The sequence below is a fragment of the Perissodus microlepis genome, chromosome 2 (assembly GCF_051167445.1).
Source record: "Perissodus microlepis isolate ML-2025 ecotype Zambia chromosome 2, ASM5116744v1, whole genome shotgun sequence".
Lineage (NCBI taxonomy): Eukaryota > Metazoa > Chordata > Actinopteri > Cichliformes > Cichlidae > Perissodus > Perissodus microlepis.
Window position 1 is genome coordinate 22,246,659 of NC_140462.1, and position 21,753 is coordinate 22,268,411.

A 21,753-nucleotide genomic window follows, 5' to 3' on the forward strand; every position below is an offset into this window, starting at 1 on the left:
TTGTGTCACAGTTCTTCTTTGGGTTCAGCATTCGTAGTTTCAGTTTCAGATTCACTGTTGACACGCAGGAAATATCTGAACGTGAAAACAACACGACGCACGATCAGCAGGTCTCTTTAACCTTCTTCTGATCAGCTGACCTTTGGGGTGGGTGGAGCTTGTGTGTTTAATAAAGTGAGATAAGCTGAGTGGGATAACCATCTATGCACCCACCTCATTATTAGAAACCTTATGACTAATATGGAGCAGGAAGCAGAAGCTTAGTGCAGTTAGAGGTGCTGAGGGATGACAGAGTGCTGCTTCACACAGAGTGGAGATCACACTGAATAATCACACCATCAACGATGTTTTCTCACAGAAACGCCCACAGCAAAGAGGAAATATTTAATGTAGAGATGTAAAAACCTCAGCTTTCACTTGGTTCTGTGCTCCAGCTCCAGACTGACGCTCCCTGTCTCTGGCTTCTTTGAGAATTGTGTCTGTGGATCTGTGAGGCTCTGAACAAAGTCTCATCCGTCTCTCATCCTCCAGGTTAAAAGTTGTTAACCAAGAACAGAAAAATGACTTTCTTTGCATCCCAGCACAGCAAAAACAGACCAGCCAGCACTTTCAGCAGGATCAGTGTTTTAATCAAACCCACAAGCCCGAGGCAAAGACAACTACAGAGGCAGCGAGAACCCCCGGCTAGCTGACGTTTCCTCAGCTAAACCAAATATCTGAAGATGAGGATGTTCCTGAAGAGGAAACCAGAGCTGTCAAAATACATTTGAATATTGCTTTTACATAATGGACACCAGCGTGTGGGTGAAACCATGAGCACTTCACACTCAGCGTGACTTACAGGACTGAAGCGTCTGTTGGAATGAGATTAATTATGAAGCGTTTGGGCAGTCGGTTATGTTTCACAGTGTTTCATGTGAACATTAGTGAATTCATTCAGGTCTCAGAGTGAAGCTCACCACTGCAGCTCAGCTGATACACATCCACACAACACAGCCTGCCTGCACGTCTGCATATATGCAAATCTGCAAGCCACTTTGTAACTGGCCTCTGCACCCTCTTTTCTTGCTGTTTCATATCTGTTGTCAATGATGCTGTTTAGTTCTGTGTTGTATGAACCTGAAAGGCTGCAGAGCCACAGTTTCCTGTACAGGAGTAAGATGACATATCCAAACTCTCATTTTTGTCAGGCAAGCTGCCTGACAAAAATGAAGAAAACGTTTTGATTCGTACTATAAAAAAGAAGCGTCATGTCACGTCTCTGATGCATCCATGCAGCGTCAGCATCTACGAACAGTCAAAGCTCTCATCACTGAGTCTGACTGAGCTAACAGCTAAAAGGTGGATTTTGTGTTGTGTATTAATCAGCGTGACCATTGTCAGGAAGTGTGTAATCACACATGGTGTGATTATTCTCCGTAAAAGTTGATTAACTCTCACCTCTCACCGCCGAGCTCCGCCATCGCCGGCATCTGGCCTGCAGCGCTGACATTCATGTGACCATAAATGCTGAGAGTCCCTGCAGACAGAAGACCACTGTTAAAACATGAACATGATGATTTACATTATTAAAGAGGGAACTTTTAATTACAACTATCACACCAGTCCTGGTCTCAGCAGATTACATTAACATAGGTGAGTTAAACCACATCAGGATTATGCAAATGCAACAATTTTGGTTGACATTTGCCGTGTGCTGATGAACGACTTGCCGCTGCACATGCAGCTTTGGATTTGGGTCGAACGAGTTTGAATTCAGAGGATTTCAAACTGACTGTAAGTCTAAGTCTGTAAGGAAAGGTGATTACTAAACATCTGACTGACCAGCAGCTGGAGGTCAAAGACTGAGCATATAACATCCAATGTTTTATGAAATTGACTGTCGATTTAAGCATTCAGGAGACTCAGGTACCACAGAAACATTTATTACATTTCAGCACCAAGGATAAGAACGAAAAACAGAGCAGAGTCCTGGACACTCACTGAGTGGTTGAGATCAAAGCCACTCGGGCTGGCCTTTAAGTCTCCACAGATATAAATCTAAAAGAAGACCACAGAGCAAAGGTCTCGAGGTCATCCACGGAGTCAGGGCATCAAATTTCAGAAAGCAGATCTGCTGTGCAATTCAATTCAGTTTCATTTATACAGCGCCAAATCACAATGACAGTCGCCTCAAGGTGCTTTATATTGTAAGGTAGACCCTACAATAATACATACAGAGAAGAACCCAACAAACACATGACCCTCTATGAGCAAGCACTTTGGCGACAGTGGGAAGGAAAATCCCCGGCAGAACCAGGCTCAGGGAGGGGCAGGGCCATCTGCTGCGACTGGTTGGGGTGAGAGGAGGAAGACATGACCCTTTCATTTCTCCAGTGGAAAATGCGACGCTGTCAGCTGATTGTGTTTTTCCAACATCGAGAAGAAAGTCGTTTTTACTTTTAAAAAAACGACTTTCTCACATTTAAGAAAACATGCTTTGTGTTTTGGAGTATCAGGAAACCCGGATGTTCAGTCAGGTAAGACAAGATCGCCGACGTTAAAAGTGCAGCATCAGTTAAAAATGTTCCCAAAATAAAAATCCATCAAAGCAAAACTCGTTTCTATTCATGCAGAATTAAACAGAAACAGTATTGGAAGGCAGCCCGAGGCTGCAGGTGGGATGAACGGGGGCGGGGCAGTGAAGGTCAGCCTGGCAGAGAAAGAGGCAGAGGAGGGTCACGCCCCGCAGATTTACCCCCATTCAGCCGAGCAGGCAGCTGTCACGGGCGCTTTGCCGCGTGGACGCTTATATCTGCACAAACGAAGCAGAAAGAACAAAATCCTCACCTAATCTACATCCCATATGCTGACAGCTCAAAGCGTTGCACAGCATTGCAGAAAAATGTCTGCACAACCACTTATTTTTCTGTCACAAGGAATCAAAAGAACCAGACTGTGTCTGTAAATCTGCTGCACACAATCTCCCTACACCAGCGTTTATATTACATTATGCCAGGATCATGTGCAACCACACGCACAGCCACGACGATCTGCTGCAGTTATTCTGTCCAGAAACAGTTGATACAGACTGATCTGAGCTCTGTTAATAATCATACTGTCACATGATTCACCAAACCTTTCCCCTCCTGCTCTGTGGAGGGGAGACTCCCAGGCGGCTCATTTATTACAGCATAAACAACAGCTGTACTGAAGAGCAGTGACCCTCTCCGTTCGAGGACACGCAGGCCCAAACCGTGCCAATGAAATGCCACTCGCAGCAAAGCAGGGCCCCAGGTTGACCTCCAGGGGAGGGTCAAAGGTTCAGGGTGTTCTCTCTAATCTGTGACACATCTGTACAACATGGCAGCCGTGAGAAAGGCGCCCGAGCAGCAGAAAAGATCCTAGCGTGTTTGTGTGATGGTGACTGAAAAACCTTCTAATCTGCACAAAATACTGAATGTTGCAGGAACAAGGAGGATTACAGATTTAAAAAGTGCTCTGTGATATATGATTAGCCAATGTCTGTGCATCACGAATGAGAAAAAACTGCTTTTATGAGATTTTAAATAATTCACAGTCCTGTCACAGCAGAGTCCAGCGATCTGTTTGTGAGGAAAGGACAAGTGTTAACCCAGAGCCACTCCTACTGGGACCCCGTAGAGAGAATAAAAGCTGCTCTAGTGGTTAGAGGGGATTTTATTGTTGTGGCTGATCTGTGGTTGTATGCAAGTGTTAGTACGGAGGACGTGTTATTTACATATTCCATCCACATGTGAAGAGAAAAGCCTGGATACACAGAAACTTACAGCCTGCTTTGGTTTTAGGCTTAACCTCTAAATATCGGCACACTGGGATGAGATGAGCACATATAAAAGGAAGGCATATTTAATCTATCTTCAGTCAGAGAGAAGGTAATTCATCATATAGAGTCTGAGATTTATTCAGGAAGCGTGATGTACTAAATATAGATGCAGAGCTCTTTATTAGCTCTGCAGCATCGCTAACGTGCTGAATGCAACCATGCCACCTGCACATGTGAACAAACAGCTCAATGCATGCGTAATGTGCACAATCCATCACAATACACATCTGTACAGTCCAGCTAATCCATAACTCATCTGCAGACAGGTTAACACAGACTGAGTGAACCCAGCTCAGTCCATGTAGCCTCAGCTGGAGCTGCTCTTAATTATTCTGTCATGGACCGGGTTTCCATGCACTCACATAAACTGGAGCACACGTCACCTTCACAACAAAAACATACTGACCAAGAACATTCCTCTTCAGGACTTTATCATCTCGTCTCTAATCATTATTATATCATCACTGATTCGCCGTGAGTCAAAAACGCCTTGGAACCGTCTCCAGGTCGCCACGGGCTGCCGACTCTGTTCTATAATAGCCTCAGTCGGGGAGGTGAGGTGAGCTGAACGCATGACAGAGCTAATGGGCAAGGTTGCTAAGAGGGTTTACTGGAGTCTGTCAGCTCTCTTCCAGTCACACGGAGCTCAGAGAGTAGAAATACAAGCAGAGCTAAGACGGTGGGAGATGCTGACAGGGAGTCCAGGGAAGAAGATAAAAGACTGCTGAGCAAGAAGGAAATGAGATGACAGCAGCTCAGGTGAGCTCAGGCTGCAGGGCTGGGACATGCAAGGCTTCCTTTTGAGGCATCGAAGTCGGCCCTGACAACACGCTGAGGCAGGCCAGCCAGGAAAGCCTCCAGCGTTCCTGCTGCCAGCTGCTAAAGCAGTGGGAGGGACATCACAAGTGGACAGAAACATGCTGCTAAGAGATTTATTCGCAGCGACGTGAATGAGAGTCTCGGCACGGAGGATCAGAAGTGCACATCAGCATTTAAAATGACGACCCTGAGTCGAGCCAACAAGCCAGTGAATGCAGAGAGACGTTTGGATGTTTGGACTGAGTTACGATGAGTCTGGCAGGAATTCCTGCATGCAGAGCAAGAGCTGGCAGACTGGACCTCATGAAGTCTTCCACATTCAGCCACGGGCTGCCTCTTACGTTCACACAGCGCCGCCATTGTTTCGATGGGATATTCCCGTCATGGGGTGACTTTAACACAGCTCTGCCCACATGCAGCGGCCTGAGGGCAGGACGTGCACGCCTGTGGCTGGGCAAGGTGACGTCTATCAAAGCACATTTACCTCACACACACTTTCACATGGATCTTTGTTCACCACAGCTCTGCACTTTAGAGTCATCACGTTATCTAACATAACCGACACATCGTGCAGGCGTCGTCTCACTACCACCGCCACAGGAGGTCTCGGTGAGTTTGAGCTTATCACCCAACTCAACAAATGTGCTTCCACACCTACGTCCCTCAGTTACCCTCACCTGCACGTGATTGGACTGTGGGAGGAAGCTAAAGAACTCAGAGAGAAGCCTCACACACACAGAACCCAGCTGAGCCGGTACCTGACGTGATGCTAGACTTGTAGTCAAGACCGCCTAAACCAAGACCAAGACAATACCAAGACCAGAGGGTATCGAGACCAAGACAAGACCAAGACCAAGACCAAGACAGACCGAGTCAAGACCAAGACAAAGTCGAGATGAGACTGAGTCAAATAAGTCTTTAAACTGCAGCCAGATGCTGCTTCATTTACGGGTGTCAGGCATATTTATGTGTTTTTGCGATGCACTCGCACGCTCCACTTGACACACGCGTCTCTCACCCTCTCTGTTTTTCACATAATGATATTATCCTATATCCTCGCATGTCATGGATACTGTTGACTCCAAATCTCCCGACCACTACGTGGATCTGAGACAGCAAGACCGAGACAGCGAGACCGAGAGAAGATCAAGACCAAAGTCCGTTGAGACCAAGACAAGACCAAGACCACGTAAAAGTGGTCTCGAGACATCCAACTCTATGTGATGCTTCCGATGACAGCCGTGCAAATGTTTCTCACATTTTCACAGGATCAGAGCACCTGTCATAAAAACAAAACTCTGTCAAAAACCACTTTAAAGTTAAACTTTTTCCATGTTTTTATAGCCAAACACAAGCCGGCACACTGGACGCCAAGATGCAACATTTAACATATCTGGAATCTGGCATCTTAATAAAAATAATATGCTTTTTGTAAAACAGTAAACAGCAATAACTCTATTATAACTCTAATAATAAAAATGAGTCAGCATGAACATAAATGCATAAAAAGATTAAGTAAGTCAACCCTTTTAACATTTTTCGTGCCACAGCGCGAAATGCTGAATATTAGCGATGCCGTGTGTCACATGACGTGCACTTTCCAAACGGCAGCACAGCCTGTGACCCTTCCTGGGCCCCTGTGTCCTATTTAGCTTTGCTTGAGTGTTGCCGAGCATGGATCACTGCCTAGGGCTTCAGTGTCAGTAAAGCTGGTTTTCCATATAACCCACAAGTGTTTGTGCAATCGGCGTGATTTTATTTCCTGTGTGATGCAACAGCAGGATACTCATCTGCAGCTGGCGCTCCTGTTCTGTCACAGCCATAAACCGGCATTTAAATCACCGGCGTTTCTTTAACACATCATTAAACAAATGCTTGAAACTGGGTTAGGACAAAGCTTTCTGAGCGCACATGCAAAGCTTTCTGAGCATAAAGCTTTGAACATGAGAAAAAGAAAAATGTGAGAGAAGAAGAAACTAGTGTGGAGAGGCCAGAAAACATAAATGTGCACAAACAGCCAAGACACAAAAAACTCCAGAAGAGTCCAGACTGAGTGACGGAGTGTCGCTAGGGTGGAGGGTAAGTGAAGTTCAGCCAAAGTTCAGCCAGTGCAGGTGGGGGGTGATGAACAGCACGCTCCTGTGTGCGGGAGATACTCAGCAGCCTGCAGGAGGCCATGAACTGTGCAATAACCAGCAGGGTGGAGTAACATCCATACCGCATGCATTTTTCATTTACGAGGCAGGCCCATGCTTACGATGAAAACCATGTTTCTGCATGTATATTACTTAAAGCTACTGCATGGATCGTCACCTGGCTGTGCTGACAGGTTTACCTGTCCAGGTGCTGTTTTGATTCAAGAGACCCACGATGGCGGGAACAATGAGGAGCCAGGATCAAGAACACCACCCAGGACTGGGTCAAGGGAACGCCCATAGCCGGGCCCTAACTCTGAAACCACAGCCAGGCAAAGTGGAGACTTTGATGGTCTGAACAAAAGTTACCCAGACTGACCTTAGTCAGTACAGGAGGTTTCATTAGGTCTGGATGGGTTCTCCTGGACTTCCACTTTAAAGGTGGCCTCAGTGAGAGGGGTGAGCAGGTATGAGTGTACATGAATCTCCATGTATGATCTCTGATGAGATCTAGGCTGGCTTGGATCACCCCAGTGTGCCCTGAGAAGAGGTGGAGGAAGCGGGGAGAAGGAGACAGTCAGTGTATTTTTATTCTTTCCACTTTGTCGTTCCAAACTCTCTGAACGAGAACACCAGCTCCATCCCTCCTGATCAGAGAAGAGTAGTTAAAGAAGAGCTCTACAGATACCTCTTCCAGCTTTTCTGAGGAGAGATACAAGCTCGGGTGAACCCCAGGTCTGAACCACCTCAGCCAGATCCTTTCGATGCCGAGGACCAGGGGCTCTAATCTAAACTGACCTGAATTACCGAGGTTGAAGATGAGCCCATACACCCTCTGGGGAACGCTCATCTCTTGTACATGAGCTCGCCTCTTCTTCTTCTACAGCTTCATTCAGGACTTTTTAACTTTAATGAACATGTGAGGTTTCCCTGCTCAACACAACCAAAATGTCCCCATAAACTAACAAGACTGCCGAACAAAACCAAAGTCAGAACAATTCTTTTGTAGTAAACTTTAGAGCCAGTACTGCATTACTGTGACAAGTATTGATCCACTTCCTGTTCTACCATCTTGTCTATATTCATGTTCAGCGCCAGTCTTCATTATGCTTAAAGACTGAATGGATGTGAACTCCGGCATGAAGACAAAGATAATAATGTAACAAATCAAAACAATAAATCATGATGAAAATGTCAGAGAATCACAGAGACGACCTCAGACCACAGTCCTCTCTCAGTATTTGGACTCCAGGTCAAAAATCCAGTTAAGCTGCTTAACATCATTTCATTCAATCCAATATTTGTATTCTGGAGCTTTTACTGAATATTGAGGCCCAGTGACATAAACAATTACTACCTCAGAGAGCCATTTGTGACATTTACAGTCAGTAATCTGATTTTATCGGGTGATACAAACACCAGCGCTTCTTGATGTTGTTATATTACACACGATAAAAGGAGCGATGTACATGTCAGCCATCCACACAATAAACTGCAGACAGTGAAGCCGCTGTATTTAACATGTGAAGCACACAGCCTGTCAGCTGGCTCCGTGGAGCTAATGTGAGGCCACATGGGGACACCCTGCATGTGTTCGGGGGGCTTCGTGGTCTCATCGAAGGGAACAAATGGCGCCAAACAACTCACCTGCAACGTTTGTGGCCCCCAGATCTGACCCTAACCACGCCCCCTCACATCAGCTGACAGAACAATCTGATCTCTGGCAGCTTTTTACGACATATAATGGTGTATTCATTGTTTGGTAATATTTGGAAGTTTTAGGATATGGTCTACGCACACCTGAGGTTCACCTGCAGATTGAAACCACTTGCCTTAGCGTACCTTCAGGCTTGAGGATGCTGTCTGTTGCCATGGTTTCAAAGCCAGGAAAACAGTTACCGTGCAGAAACAGGAAGAGAGCCGACTTTCACCTGCTAACTGACCGACTCACACCAGCAGCCAATCAGCTCCCAGCTTTTCTCAGGTAACATTACTGTCTGCGTCAGGACGGCCTGGAGACTGAGAAGGCAGAGGAAATGTATGTGTATTTATATCCTTGTGGGGACATCTCATTGACATAATGAGATGTCGCATACCCTATCACTAACCATCAAAAATGAATGCCTAGCCTAAACCTAACCATAACCTAATTGTAACCCTGACACTAAAACCACATTTTGAGTCTCAAAAGTGCCTTCAAACTCGTGTGGACCGGGATTTTGGTCCCCACGAAGGCTGTCGGTCCCCACAAGTATAGTAAACTTCCAATTTTTGGTCCCCACAAAGACGTTAATAACTTTGTTTATTGTGATATAGTTAATAGCAGTACCTTTTTATCTCTTAATTTTACCCAAATTTAGCGAGTTATTATTTACTTGTAGTTTCTAGTTTTATATCTTGGAGATATATATTTTTTTTAATTCTTATAAATGCACCATGGGGGGCTTGGGGTGAAACGGCATTTCATTACGCTGTATACTGTGTAAAGCATGTTGTTGTATTGACGATAAAGAACTTGAATCTTGAATCAATAAAATGTTTTTGTTCAAGAGAATAACACAGCGTGTTCTTCTGCTGCTTGATGGCCGGTGATGCATTATTCATTTTTCATCGACACTCTTATCAGATTTGGTTTGTTGGGTCGTTTCATAAAAATGGTGTATGTAATGTATGTTTCAGGTAATAATGTGCAGAATATTACAGCCTCCAGCTGAGGATTCAGCTGATTTGGTGCTTTTTGCACCCACAATTTCACCTTCGAAATATCATGTTTTGGCATTTATGCCTTTATTTGTTCGCAGTAATGGAGGGGTGTGGGAGTAGGAGGGATATGAACAGCAACAAAGATCCCATTATCAAAGCCAGATAATTAATTCATTTTTTTCCTCCCAGTTCTGAGTCTGCCTTCCAACATTGAGACAAGATAATGAAGATTATTGCAGCAGGTTCTGTTTCTCAGTAAGGCTGTCATTCCCTCACATCCACGGTTAGTTTCCATCCGTGTTTATTCGTTGACTTGCTCGCTGTCCTCAAATCAAAGATTAACTGACTGAATTAGTTATAGTTGTATTATATTTATAGAGCAGCAGTCATCTGAAGGTGCTTTACAGAATCAGATAAAGGACAGGACAGGAAGGGCTCGGGAACAGGAAGAGAAAGGAAAAGCAGAGCAAGTCGAGGACAAAACACAAACTACAGAAGAAGAAGAAACTCTCAATGCATCATGGGAGGCCACCATGCAGCCGGAGACTAGAGCAGCGTAACTGAGGACCTGATCCAGCCCTAACTATAATACGCTTTATGAAAAAGGAAAGTAGAGATGGTGTCTGTCTCTGAATCCAAACTGGGAGCTTTTCTTTAACTCTCCATCCATTCCAGCATCCACCTGCCATCATCATCATCCTCATCCTTCCTCCTGGCAGTGTCATCAAGTTTTTATCATCAGCAGCGCGCCGGTCTGAGCGTATCCGTTTACGTCTCGTCGCACCAACGGGACGCCTTACACTTGTGAATCATGCAGCGTGACCGACACTTGGCACAGCTTTACTTTTCATGCGCGATGGGTGTCGACCTGCAGAGTCAAATGACATTTAACGCCACAGAAATACTTCCTTTGCCAATTTTCTTTCCCGCTCTCGTGCATTTTTCAGCATTTGGCTCTGAGGCGATAAGATGACATTAACACTGTCATTATTCACAGCTCAGGATGGGGGCATGCATCACCAGTCATCTATGAAAATAATAACAAACTGCTCAGAAGTGACACACTTTAAACTTACTACATATTCCTTTAGATTTAGTGGAAGGCTAATTATTAGGTTTTCCTGTCTGGCTTGTTGGAAATATGAGCTTGAACTGAAACAACCAGTAAAAATGTCTCTTCTAAACGATGCTGAAGGTCTTTGACACAGTCTCAATATTACCCTAAACCCGCTGCATCATGGCACCCGTGCCAAAGGACCTGTCGTGGATATCTGTGAGATGAGAGGGGCTTTGTGGAAACTGCAGTATTTTATGTCCTGGTGCTGGAAAGAATTCAGACTCCATAAAATCACCCCCACTGCCACAGTAAATACTCCATTCACTCTTCTGTCCTTAGAGTAGAATAATAACAACAGGAAGCTGTCTGACAGAGAAACCTTGGCCAAGCACTCTGAGCAGGATTTCCTTCTAAGGCAATAATCTGATATTTTGAATACATTCACTTTATTTTATTTGTCCTTCTTAAACGTAATTTTTAAAAGTTTGCAGTAACAAAAGAGTGCAAAGTGCAGCTTTGGCCTGTTTAAAAACCATTTTAATACACTTGACATAATTTTGACTATAATTATTTTTTATGTGGATATAAAACGTGTAGCGCTCATAAAGTTTGTTTAAATGTTCAGTAATAATACTTTTAAATGGCCTGTATTTGTATAGCGCTTTACTTAGTCCCTAAGGACCCCAAAGCGCTTCACACATCCAGTCATTCACACACACTGGTGATGGCAAACATTGTAGCCACAGCCACCCTGGGGCGCACTGACAGAGGCGAGGCTGCCGGACACTGGCGCCACTGAGCCCTCTGACCACCACCAGTATGCAACAGGTGAAGTGTCTTGCCCAAGGACGCAACGACCGAGACTGTCCAAGCCGGGGTTCGAACCGGCAACCTTCGGATTACAAGGCGAACGCCCAACTCTTGAGCCACGATCGCCGTTAAACATATTCATATTGTTATGTATTTAAACTGTTACAGACTGGTACTGTGAGGTACATAACAAAGTACATAATAAAGTAATGTAATGAAGAGAAATATGTTTAGTATGGCTGCAGGTTTGTTAAAGGAGAAATCTTTAATGTCTGACTTTGGATTGATTAACCAACATGCCCACATGGAAACACATGACGCGTACTTGTGAAATATCCCAGCGGGTGTGAGAGGGTGAGCCGGTTTCTGTAATGAGAACTCACGGTGTCAATACTCAGTCAGTTCTTGGTAGCCTGGAGTGAAAAACAATGAAAATGAGAATCAATAAAAGCCAGATGCATGGCTTTGCTCGCGCTGTGGGTCTGTCAACCACACCATCTGCTGCCTGTCCTTCGCAGAGAGCCACAGCGCAGGGCACACTGTGACCTGAACCGGGCCCCATCGGAGCCCGACAGACTGAACCAGGACCTCTGGCAACAACTGCACATCCAAAATGAACCCTTCATCATCCTGCCAGACCGGGCAAGAGAAAGTTTTCTAGCCAGTCGTCTCATCTGCCAACTGTTCCAAATAAGGAAAAACATTCAGTTTAGGGAACAATAAATGTTTCTAAGGCTGCTTTTGGAAATGTTCATAGCCACTATCAACTATTGGTTTTTTAACTCACCTTGAAGCCTCAGCGTGAGCGTTTTACTGCCACTGAGAGCCAGAAGTAACCACAGACACTCAGACACTTGCTAATCATCCAAATTAAATTTCAAATTTCACTGGGCACCAAAACTGGAGCTCAGACTTTGTAGATGGGACAAATTGTTATTGGTCAGATGATTGCATTACAAATGCTCCTATCTGCCACACACTGAGCTCCTGTGCAGTTGTCACTGAGGCTGAGCTAAACGGACTGTTTCTAGTAATCATATACACTCTGAGGAAAGCACAGGGATCGACCCACCAACCTTCAGCGTTAGCAGATGTCCTGCTGTACCTCCTGAGCCACAGCCAGCCCCGACTATTCATAGAGACCAAGCTGCTTGTTTGTGTGTAGCGGGGTGTAAACACGGCTTTAATGCTGTGTATCGGGGATTTTAACATGCGAGTCTGAGGGCTGCCTGGCTTTTGGAGCCAGCCTGTAACCACAGTTTTTGGAATTTCTGTGTTGGCTTAATTTCTCAGTCCCGGAGGTTGCTGCTTGACTGAAAATACAACCTGGATTATGTTAGCGGTAATGTAATAAATAATAAAGTTCTGCTTCTGGAGTGAGGCCATATAAACAAACAGATTTAGTGCTTCCACTGCAGTGCTTAAAGAGCTGCAGTTTCATGTCAGAGAGTTTGCTGTGACTCATGGTTGAGATTAAGTCTGGATTCAGAGAACGTTTTTTTGATGACGCACCGCACAGAGCATGATTTTATCTCAACACAGAGCAAAATACAGAAAATATATTAGTACAGATACAAGCAATAGATGGGTGACAAAAAGGTCTTGGGTTTAAGGCCAGCGTCTGGCTCATTCTTTGACCTGTACAGGTGTACCTCTCACCCTGTGGCAGCTCTGACTGTGAACTGATAAGGATGGGTGGAAAAAACGGATGGACAGATGAATGGCCGGATGGACGGCTGGATGGATGGACGGACAGATGGTTGCTTGTTTGGTTTCAGACTGCGTAATATGGGGAATTCTGACTCGGTGACGGTTTTTGTTAACGAGATGATTACATTTGATCTGCTGTGCAGCTCATTTTAATAAGTGCAGAGGGCAGCGATGAGGTGAGGTTTAGGAGGTTAATGGGTGTTTCTAGTTTGGGACACGATGATGTGATACTTTTACTCTGCTCTGTCTCCTCACAGGGGGGTCAGTTTCTATCGTGACATTGCCATCCAACTGAAAATACCCCATCCCTTTTCCTTTCGCTTCAATTATCTGCCTGCCTCAGTGTGCTTAGGGGCCTCCAACCAACCCATAACTTTCCCCTTCGCTGTGTTTTAAAGAGCAGAAATTACCCAGTAGACATCTGGACCGGGTGCTCCTGGGTTTCATTCCAAGTGCAGGCCCCACAGATGACTCAGTTTGCTTTTATTTGACAGCGGTAATTAAATTTGTCTGCCTTTTGTTGAGGGGCAATCCAGCTGCCAGCCGTGTGGGTATCCGGCTGGGGTAATACTTCACAGTGGCAGAGCGGCGTTCCGCTTAGGATGCTGCTCTGCTGTGCTCGTGTAGCCAGGACACACGACTCTACCTCTTGATGAATTTTCCAATTTGATTTAAATGCTAATTTGAGTTTGATGGCTTTCTCTGGGCTCTTCTTTCTCAGTGAAAGATGGATGCTTCTCCTCCAGTTTGTGCGTTCTATTGGGCTTCTATTAAGCTTCTATGCATTCTCAATATGGCTTCTACACATAGATGAGATCTACCATGTGTTTTTGCAGTTTTTTGGTTTGCGTGTGATTTTCACATTCGTTATGCGATTGATCGAGAAATTTAAATCGGTGAGTTATGATGAGAGTTTTAAAGACTGAGAAAGAGGCAAAGGAAAAGGGAAACAGAGGTGAAAGAAGAAGACGTATCAGGCATAAAACACAGGTGATGAATATCAGAGGCGAAAGGAGGGAGAAAGGAAGAACAGAGCAAAAGGACAGCGAGCTGAAAGGGGCTTGTTGGACCTTGCTCTGAGTTATTTGAGTCTGCATCTCTTCGTCTTATTGACTTCTAATACCAGCTGAACTGGGTGGCATTTCATGGGAATTTGTCCTGTTAAATGTCAGCATGGTCTCAGTTCAAGGCCTCTGAACTTTTAAAGGAAGAGAGCATAGAAAGATAAGGATAGGCTAATTGAAGGTGTCTTTCTCCTCCTTGCCTCCTACAAATTAAAACTTCACTGACTGGCTTCAAACAACTACACAGAGTTTCGCACGGTTTCAGAGTTTATTCTAAATAATCTCTGATGCACATGAAAAAAGCCCTGCACGCACACACACAGCTCTCCAAGCAAATTAATGACTTTGCAGATTTAAAAGCAGCCAGTTTGGATCTGATACTTGGTGATGATTAAATCTATGAGCTGAGACAATCTGTGTGACAATTAGGGATGGGTACCGGTATCCGGTGCCATTATGGCACCAGTTCTGACAGTCTCTTCTAGGTGAGGTGTTTGGGAAGTATCGAAGTGGAAACAGGGCTTGGGGCAGACCCTGGGCATGTTGGACTCATTATGCCTCTCGGGTGCCCCAAAGAGTTGGAAGAAGTGGCTGTGAGGGGGGTCTCTGCTCAGACTCCTGTCCATGTGACTCGGACCCAGATAAGAGCAGGAAATGGAAGGATGGGTATAAACACATTTGTATATTCATGCTTTTAATTCAAATATTCACTGTAGCCCTGAAACACTCTATAGAGAACTGATTGGTCATTTTAATCATTGTGCACCAGACATAATGAAAACAAAAGCCAGAGATCATCTTCACTAATTGCAGCCTTTCAAAATGAAACTTCTCTGTAAACAATAACTTTGGACGGCTGCTTGAACAAAACATTTTTAAGTGCTTCGTTTAACAAAGACGATCAAAAGATTCATCAAGATAATAATCCGCACGAAGTTAAAATACCTGCAAGTTGCTGAGATGTTACTTAAAAAAACACAGAAAGAAGAAAAAAACACACTTTTCAGCTGCTCTGAGCTGAACAGCAGACTGAGCAAGCTGAGGAATAACTATCGCTGGGATTTTGTTCAGATATTGGCCTGAACTGAATGTCAGAACACTCAATAACACAGGCAATCAAGACTGGTCCCTGAGCTCTGAGTAGTCATCACAAAGTGACCTTTCATACTGACAGATGGGTCTGTCTATCTGTCCGTCTGTCTGTCATCGGGAAGTTTCTCAGCACTGTGCTTCATGGTGACTCAGTGGAGATTTGAACAGCAGAAGCCATAAAAACCCTGCTGGGCTTTCCAGAGTGCACACACAGATCTAAACGTCGGGCTGAAGGCAGGAGTGCCACGATGGCTGAGAAACAGAGTTCGTCCTCATTTTAATGGCAAACGAAGAAGGAAAGAGGTCTGATGATAATTCAATAGAGCACTCCTGAACATCTTGATTATATAATAAGTCAGCAAGTCATTACCTCGTCAGTCTCCTTGGCTTCACATGGAAACACTGACAGAGACAAACAGTTTTATCCTTATTACGCTCGTGTAACCTTGTGCTGCCTCATTCACCGAACACAAACAGATAAACTTAATCACGGTGCTGATGGGGTTGGCAGGCCTGTAGGGGGAGCTACTGATGAAATACTACTCTATAAATAGAAGCAAGAACAGTATTCTGTCCAGAAACGTGTGACTTCCTGGCAGCTCGAGTTGCTGTAACTGCTCTAATAACAACAGCAGCACCATAAAAATGGCTAATCAGTGGGAAATATCTGCTATCCTGATCTGCAGTTTACAGAAGCCTTCAGATATGAATGTTTGGAACAATGAAGTTCACACACTCATTTTAGGGATGCCTCGAACGGCACTGAACTCTCTCTGATCTTTTTTTTTATTTATTATTTTTTTACTAGTCCTTATCTATCCAGGAAAAATCTCATGGAGATTAAGAGACCTGGCATCATGGCAGCAAAAATTTGTATGTATGGCCAAACACAGATGAATGCCATAAGATAAAAAACCTTTAGAATTAATTAATTAATTTAATTTGACTGTAATTCTTTAATAAAGATATATGCTGTTATGTGGCAAAAGAAAAAATATTAATTATAATGCACTGCTCGCGCTGTTCTAACAACACAAAGATGAGAAGTAATAAAGTCTGATTTGCACACGAATAAAAAAGGTCACAGAAAGCTGAAGATAACTTGCATATTTACTCTACTCGGGTTTGTCTTTTATTCAAACAGTGGCTGCTAATAAATAACAATCTGCTTCAGTGATGATTTCTGTAAGTATGTTGTTCACAAAGACAAACTAAGACTTCCAGTCACCACATTACACGACGACCCACCCACAAGGACACCAGACTTTATGATCCTTCAGCTGAGAACAAAGCACCCTCTTGTCTCGTCAATTATTTAACACCTTCAGGCCGCCTTTTTATAGCACCCTAAACACTTAAGCAAGTCATTACCAACAAGCCTGGTTCATCTCATTTAGCAGTGGGCAAAGTCCAAAGTCAAAGCCAGGCTCCCAAACCCTTCGCTTTATAACAGCTTGAACTAGATAAAACTCCAGCTTTCAGGAATATTCGAGATGGCCTGTTTTCTCTGCCTTTGTATTTTTTTTTTTCATGTCCAGTAATAAATAACTTTTGCTATTTTTACAAACTTGCTTGCTGTTATGAATATTAAGCTTGGCGAGTCCACACAGCAAACAAATCTTCCCTATTATTGCTAAACATGTCTGTAAAACCATGTCGTTGGATAAAGTATTCTACAAATCAAAGTCACCGCATCCCTAACAAACACCTGATATCAGCAGCATCTACATCTGAGGTCTTATTAAGTATATTTGACTGGGTCAGGATTAACATTACAAAGATTTGTACCATAAGAGATTTTATGGTGTACTAAAAGCAGTGTGGCCATCCTCTACATCAGCGGTCCCCAACCCCCGGGCCTCGGACCGGTACCGGTCCGTGAGTTGTTTGGTACCGGGCCGCGAGAGTTGAGGCTCAGGTGTGAAATGTATGGTTTTCAGGGGTTTTATCGGTTTTCAGCGTTATTTTGTTATCGTTTTTATCGTTAACTTTGTTTTCCTGGGTCTTTTCACGTGTGTTATGAATACATCTTCTTTTTTTCGGTTCCGGTACTAGTTTTTTTTTTTTGTTGTATTTATCCGCGACACCTTAAAGGCCGGTCCGTGCAAATATTGTCGGGCATAAACCGGTCCGTGGCGCAAAAAAGGTTGGGGACCGCTGCTCTACATCATCAGCTGGTCATCAGAATAATCACACTGTCTGATTTCATTATGCTGAGGAAACACGCTCTGTTCTCTGAGGGAACACCGAAGGAAGATGAACTGTGCTTCCAAGGATTTGTTGGTGAACTGAGAGTCCAACATGCACGTCCTCAAAGCCGGCCGTTCAAAGTGACATTAAACTGAAAGTGAACTCACAGACAGACGAGGGGGGAACGGCAGGGATGAACTGCACTTAATGGCAGCTTCTGTTAAGCAGCATTGATAGAAACTCCAAGCATGTAGGTCACAGACATACAGCTCATTAATGACACAGTTACCTGGATGCGTGCTGCAGCAGAAAGCACAGGAAACTCCTGCTGTGCATTTTTGCACAAAGGAGACTCACATCACAGCAGTGGATCGCTGCGATAACTGCTGAGTGACTGAGCAATTATAGTGACATACTGGGCCTTCAATATAATGTAGCCCAGCTCTAACACTCTTCTTCACTGTTTCAAAGTTTCAGCTCTGCCAATGAGTGGCTGCTCTTTGTTTTTTCCCTCACCGTCAGTGTGGTGGATCACTGAGAGAAAAGCGTCCAGATTTTGGAAACTTTGACATCACCCTGACAGGATCAGCGGCATGGACCTGGAACCCCACTACAATAAAGGAAGGAGGAATAGACCAGTCTCTCCAAAACCAGAGTGTGGTCCAATAATTTAGTTTAGTCCCATCCATCCATCCATCCGTCTCTCCGTCCATCATCCATCAACTCATCCAACCATCCGTCCGTCCATCCATCCAATGAGTTTCTCCCTCTTTTATCTGATGATGCTATACAGGGGCAGCAGTCTAAGCTGAAGACCCCAGACTTCCCTCATCCTAGCCCAGGGGTTGGCAACCCGCAGCTCCGGAGCCGCATGCAGCTCTTTAGTCTTTATTTTGCGGCTCCGGGTGGTTTGGGAAAATAAATTAGAAGTATTTAGCTGAAGTGTATTTTATTTCTGTTTAGTTCTTTTTTTAACTTGTAGTTCTAAATTGGAAGATTATTGTGATATTGAAACATAAAAATAAAATTATATCTTATTATTTTTTTCATCGCTCAAAATAAGCGTCACACTCGCGGAAGCCGGTATACCCACCAAAACGCCGTGTATTTATCGAGACTTTCAAACCCAGGTAGGCCAATTATGGATCTTCGGATCCACATTATGTCAGCAGCTATTCTCCACCGTGAACTATGTTAAAAACAAACACCGCTCACGCCTCACAGATGACAGCTTACAGTCCTGCGTAAAGATGAAAGTGACTTCGTACAGCCCCGATTTGCAGACGCTGTGCGCAGAGGTTCAGGACCAGAAGTCCCATTGTAAACATATCACGGCAGACCTGACGATGTTTGCATGAACATGCTTTTCAGCATCTCTTTATCGACCGCTTTTCACACACGGTTGTTGTACGCATACAGCCGGCTGTAGCTTTTCAGCTCACAGCCCGACAACACAACAGCATAGATGGCACAGACTTTCAGGCGGCGAGGCGTGATTGCGGGTGCCGGTCAGGTGCGTCCGCCTCCCCTGCAGCGGCACTGCAGACCACGCCCCACCACACACATTAACCAGGTAAAATACATATTTAGGCAGAATTTTGCAAATATCTTTTTTTTTTTTAGCAGCATAGTGCTTTTTTTTCCCAATTATTTTTTAAAAGTCAGGTCAAGGCTCCAAAAGCCCAAAGGCGATATAAGGGTGGCGGCTCACAACAGTTTTTGTTTGCTACATGGATCATTTTAGTTTAGCTGGGTGTCTTTCCTTTTGTTATATTTCTTTAAGAGTTCAAAATGTGTTAATTACAGAAATAAAATATAATTTTCTCTGTAGCACTTCATGGATTTAAGCAACACACTTTAGTTGCTCTGTGGATTCTTTTAAAAAGCAGTTAAGCGATGGACTTCCGGTAATGGCGTTTACTGGGTAGACGTGTTTTAGGTCCGCTCCGCTACACGGCTCAGCATTTACCTAACGAACCTACTTCTTTGAGATTTTGATTCCCAGTTTTGGATGTCTTTTGCCTTTGTCGACTACCGAAGATTTAAAGAATGTCTAAGTCAAGGGGCAAACAAGACCGAGAAACCTCGACACTTGCGGCGCCTGTAACTGCAGCCGAGATTAGCTTAATGCCCGAGGAGCATAGAGCTGCATTGCTAGCGGACTTCAAGTTATCCTTTCAGGACTTGTCCTCTAAGTTAGACACTGTGCAGTCTGCAGTGCAGGACCACGGTCAACGCATTGATTCTCTGGAATCGACATACACTGAATTTGACCAACGTCTGGACCAATTAGAGTCCGAATGCTCTATGCTTCGCAAAGACAACAACTGGCTAAAATCCAAGGTGGCAGACTTGGAAGGTCGCAGCAGGAGGCAGAATATACGACTTGTAGGACTACCTGAGGACATTGAAGGCCCACGCCCGACAGCTTTCTTTTCTCGGCTCCTCGTCGATGTTTTCGGAGCGCAGATGCTTCCCTCACCGCCCGAGCTGGACAGGGCGCACCGGAGTCCAGTTCCGAAATCGACGAAACCACGGCCGGTTATTCTGCGATTTCACCGGTACCAAATAAAAGACCTTGTAATCCGTGAAGCTCGTAAGAAAGGCGAGCTCAACTACAACGGCCATAGGATCCGGCTATATGAAGATTACAGCCCGGAGGTGGTGAAGAACCGAGCTGAGTATAAAGACGCGATGTCTGAACTTTATAAGCGGGGATTTAAACCTGCGCTCCTCTTCCCGGCTAAACTGCGCATCGTTCTGCCCGCAGGGGAGAAAAAGTGGTTTACGTCTGCTTCAGAAGCCGATAAGTTTGTGCAGGGCCTGAGGAACGAGGCTGAAGCTTAAAGGCCACAGTGACTGACAGCTGCGGGTAAGGTGACTTGAATCCTTGTTGACTTACAGGCAATCGGATGATTGCAGAGAAGGCAGGCAAGCACTACATGTTTCTGTTACTTTATGGTATACTAGTTGTCACCGTTTTGACACTTGGTTCTTATGTTTCTTTTGCAATATTTTGAATTAATGTTCACTGATTCCTAGAAGGTTCGACTTATACTGGGATATACACTTAGTACTTCAAAGTTAAGGTTATATGGAGTTTCTATGTAGCAGGAGTTTGGGCTAGGAGGTTGAAGTTGTTGGGAATATACTGCGGTCACCTTAGTTCAGAAATGGGACCTAGTGGGTGGGGTGGGGTGGGGGGAACTATGGCCCCGAGTTATTGTTCCTGTGTTTGTTTGCTTTGGTTGTATGTGGGGTTTTTTTTGTTTTTGTTTGTTTTTTTTTTGTTTTGTTTTCTCTTGTCCCCTCCCATGTACCGTCATCTTGTCATTGTCACCAGATTTCAGTAAAACATATATATGGCTAGTTATAGCACTAACAATAGTACTATTAGATTCTTGTCTTGGAATGTGAAAGGCTTGAACGGTCCGGTAAAGAGATCTCGGGTTCTCAGCCACCTAAAACATCTCAGTGCAGATGTAGGTTTTCTCCAGGAGACTCATTTGCGAGTCAAAGATCATAAAAGACTTACACCTCCATGGGTAGGTCATATGTTTCACTCAAACTTTGATATTCGAGCCAGAGGAGTGGCAATTTTAATTAGGAATAAAATACATTTTTCTCTCACTAAATTGATTGCTGACAAAAATATCAGGGCGATATCTAATTGTTGTAGGGACCCTCATGAATAACCCAGTTGTTTTAGTGAACGTCTAAGCCCCAAACTTTGACAACAGTCTGTTTGCTAATAATCTTTTGAGGATGATTCCTGACTTAAATACACACCTCCTGATATTCGGAGGTGATTTAAACTGCGTTATTGACCCAGCTTTAGACAAATCTGCCACTGGCTCTAAAGCATCATCTGCTATGTCCAGGGCTTTTTCACACTTTATGACCCAAAATGGATACATTGATCCTTGGAGGTTTTTTAATCCCCAAGCCAGAGAATATTCCTTTTTTTCAAATATTCATCACACATATTCTCGGATCGATTACTTTTTTATAAATGGCTCCATGGCTTCTAAAGTTTGCAACTCTGAATATCTTCCGATTGTTATATCTGATCATGCTCCATTAGTCCTGGATATGGCTTTGTCTCCTGGCTATAGACCGCAGCACCCATGGAGGTTGAACTCTCTTCTCTTGTTTGATTCAGCTTTCTGTGACTATATCTTATCTGCAATTGATAACTTCTTAACTACGAATGAGTCTGAGGACATCTCAAATTCTCTACTATGGGAAACTCTTAAAGCTTACCTCAGGGGCCAAATAATTTCCTATTTATCTCACCTATCTAAATCAAAGAAAGCTAAGCAAAATGAA

General features: G+C 44.2%; 1 protein-coding gene across 4 annotated transcripts in view; it reads right to left on the reverse strand.

Moving 5' to 3' along the window:
* Nucleotides 1–21,753, reverse strand: part of htr4 (5-hydroxytryptamine receptor 4) — a 142,975-nt gene that overhangs the window by 93,840 nt on the left and 27,382 nt on the right. For all 4 annotated transcript variants that reach the window (XM_084952663.1, XM_084952654.1, XM_084952669.1 and 1 more), the window contains exon 2: nt 1,441–1,519. In XM_084952663.1, the coding sequence (XP_084808789.1) occupies nt 1,441–1,496 (56 nt within the window). In that variant the 5' untranslated portion in view covers nt 1,497–1,519. The remainder of the gene's footprint in view (nt 1–1,440; nt 1,520–21,753) is intronic.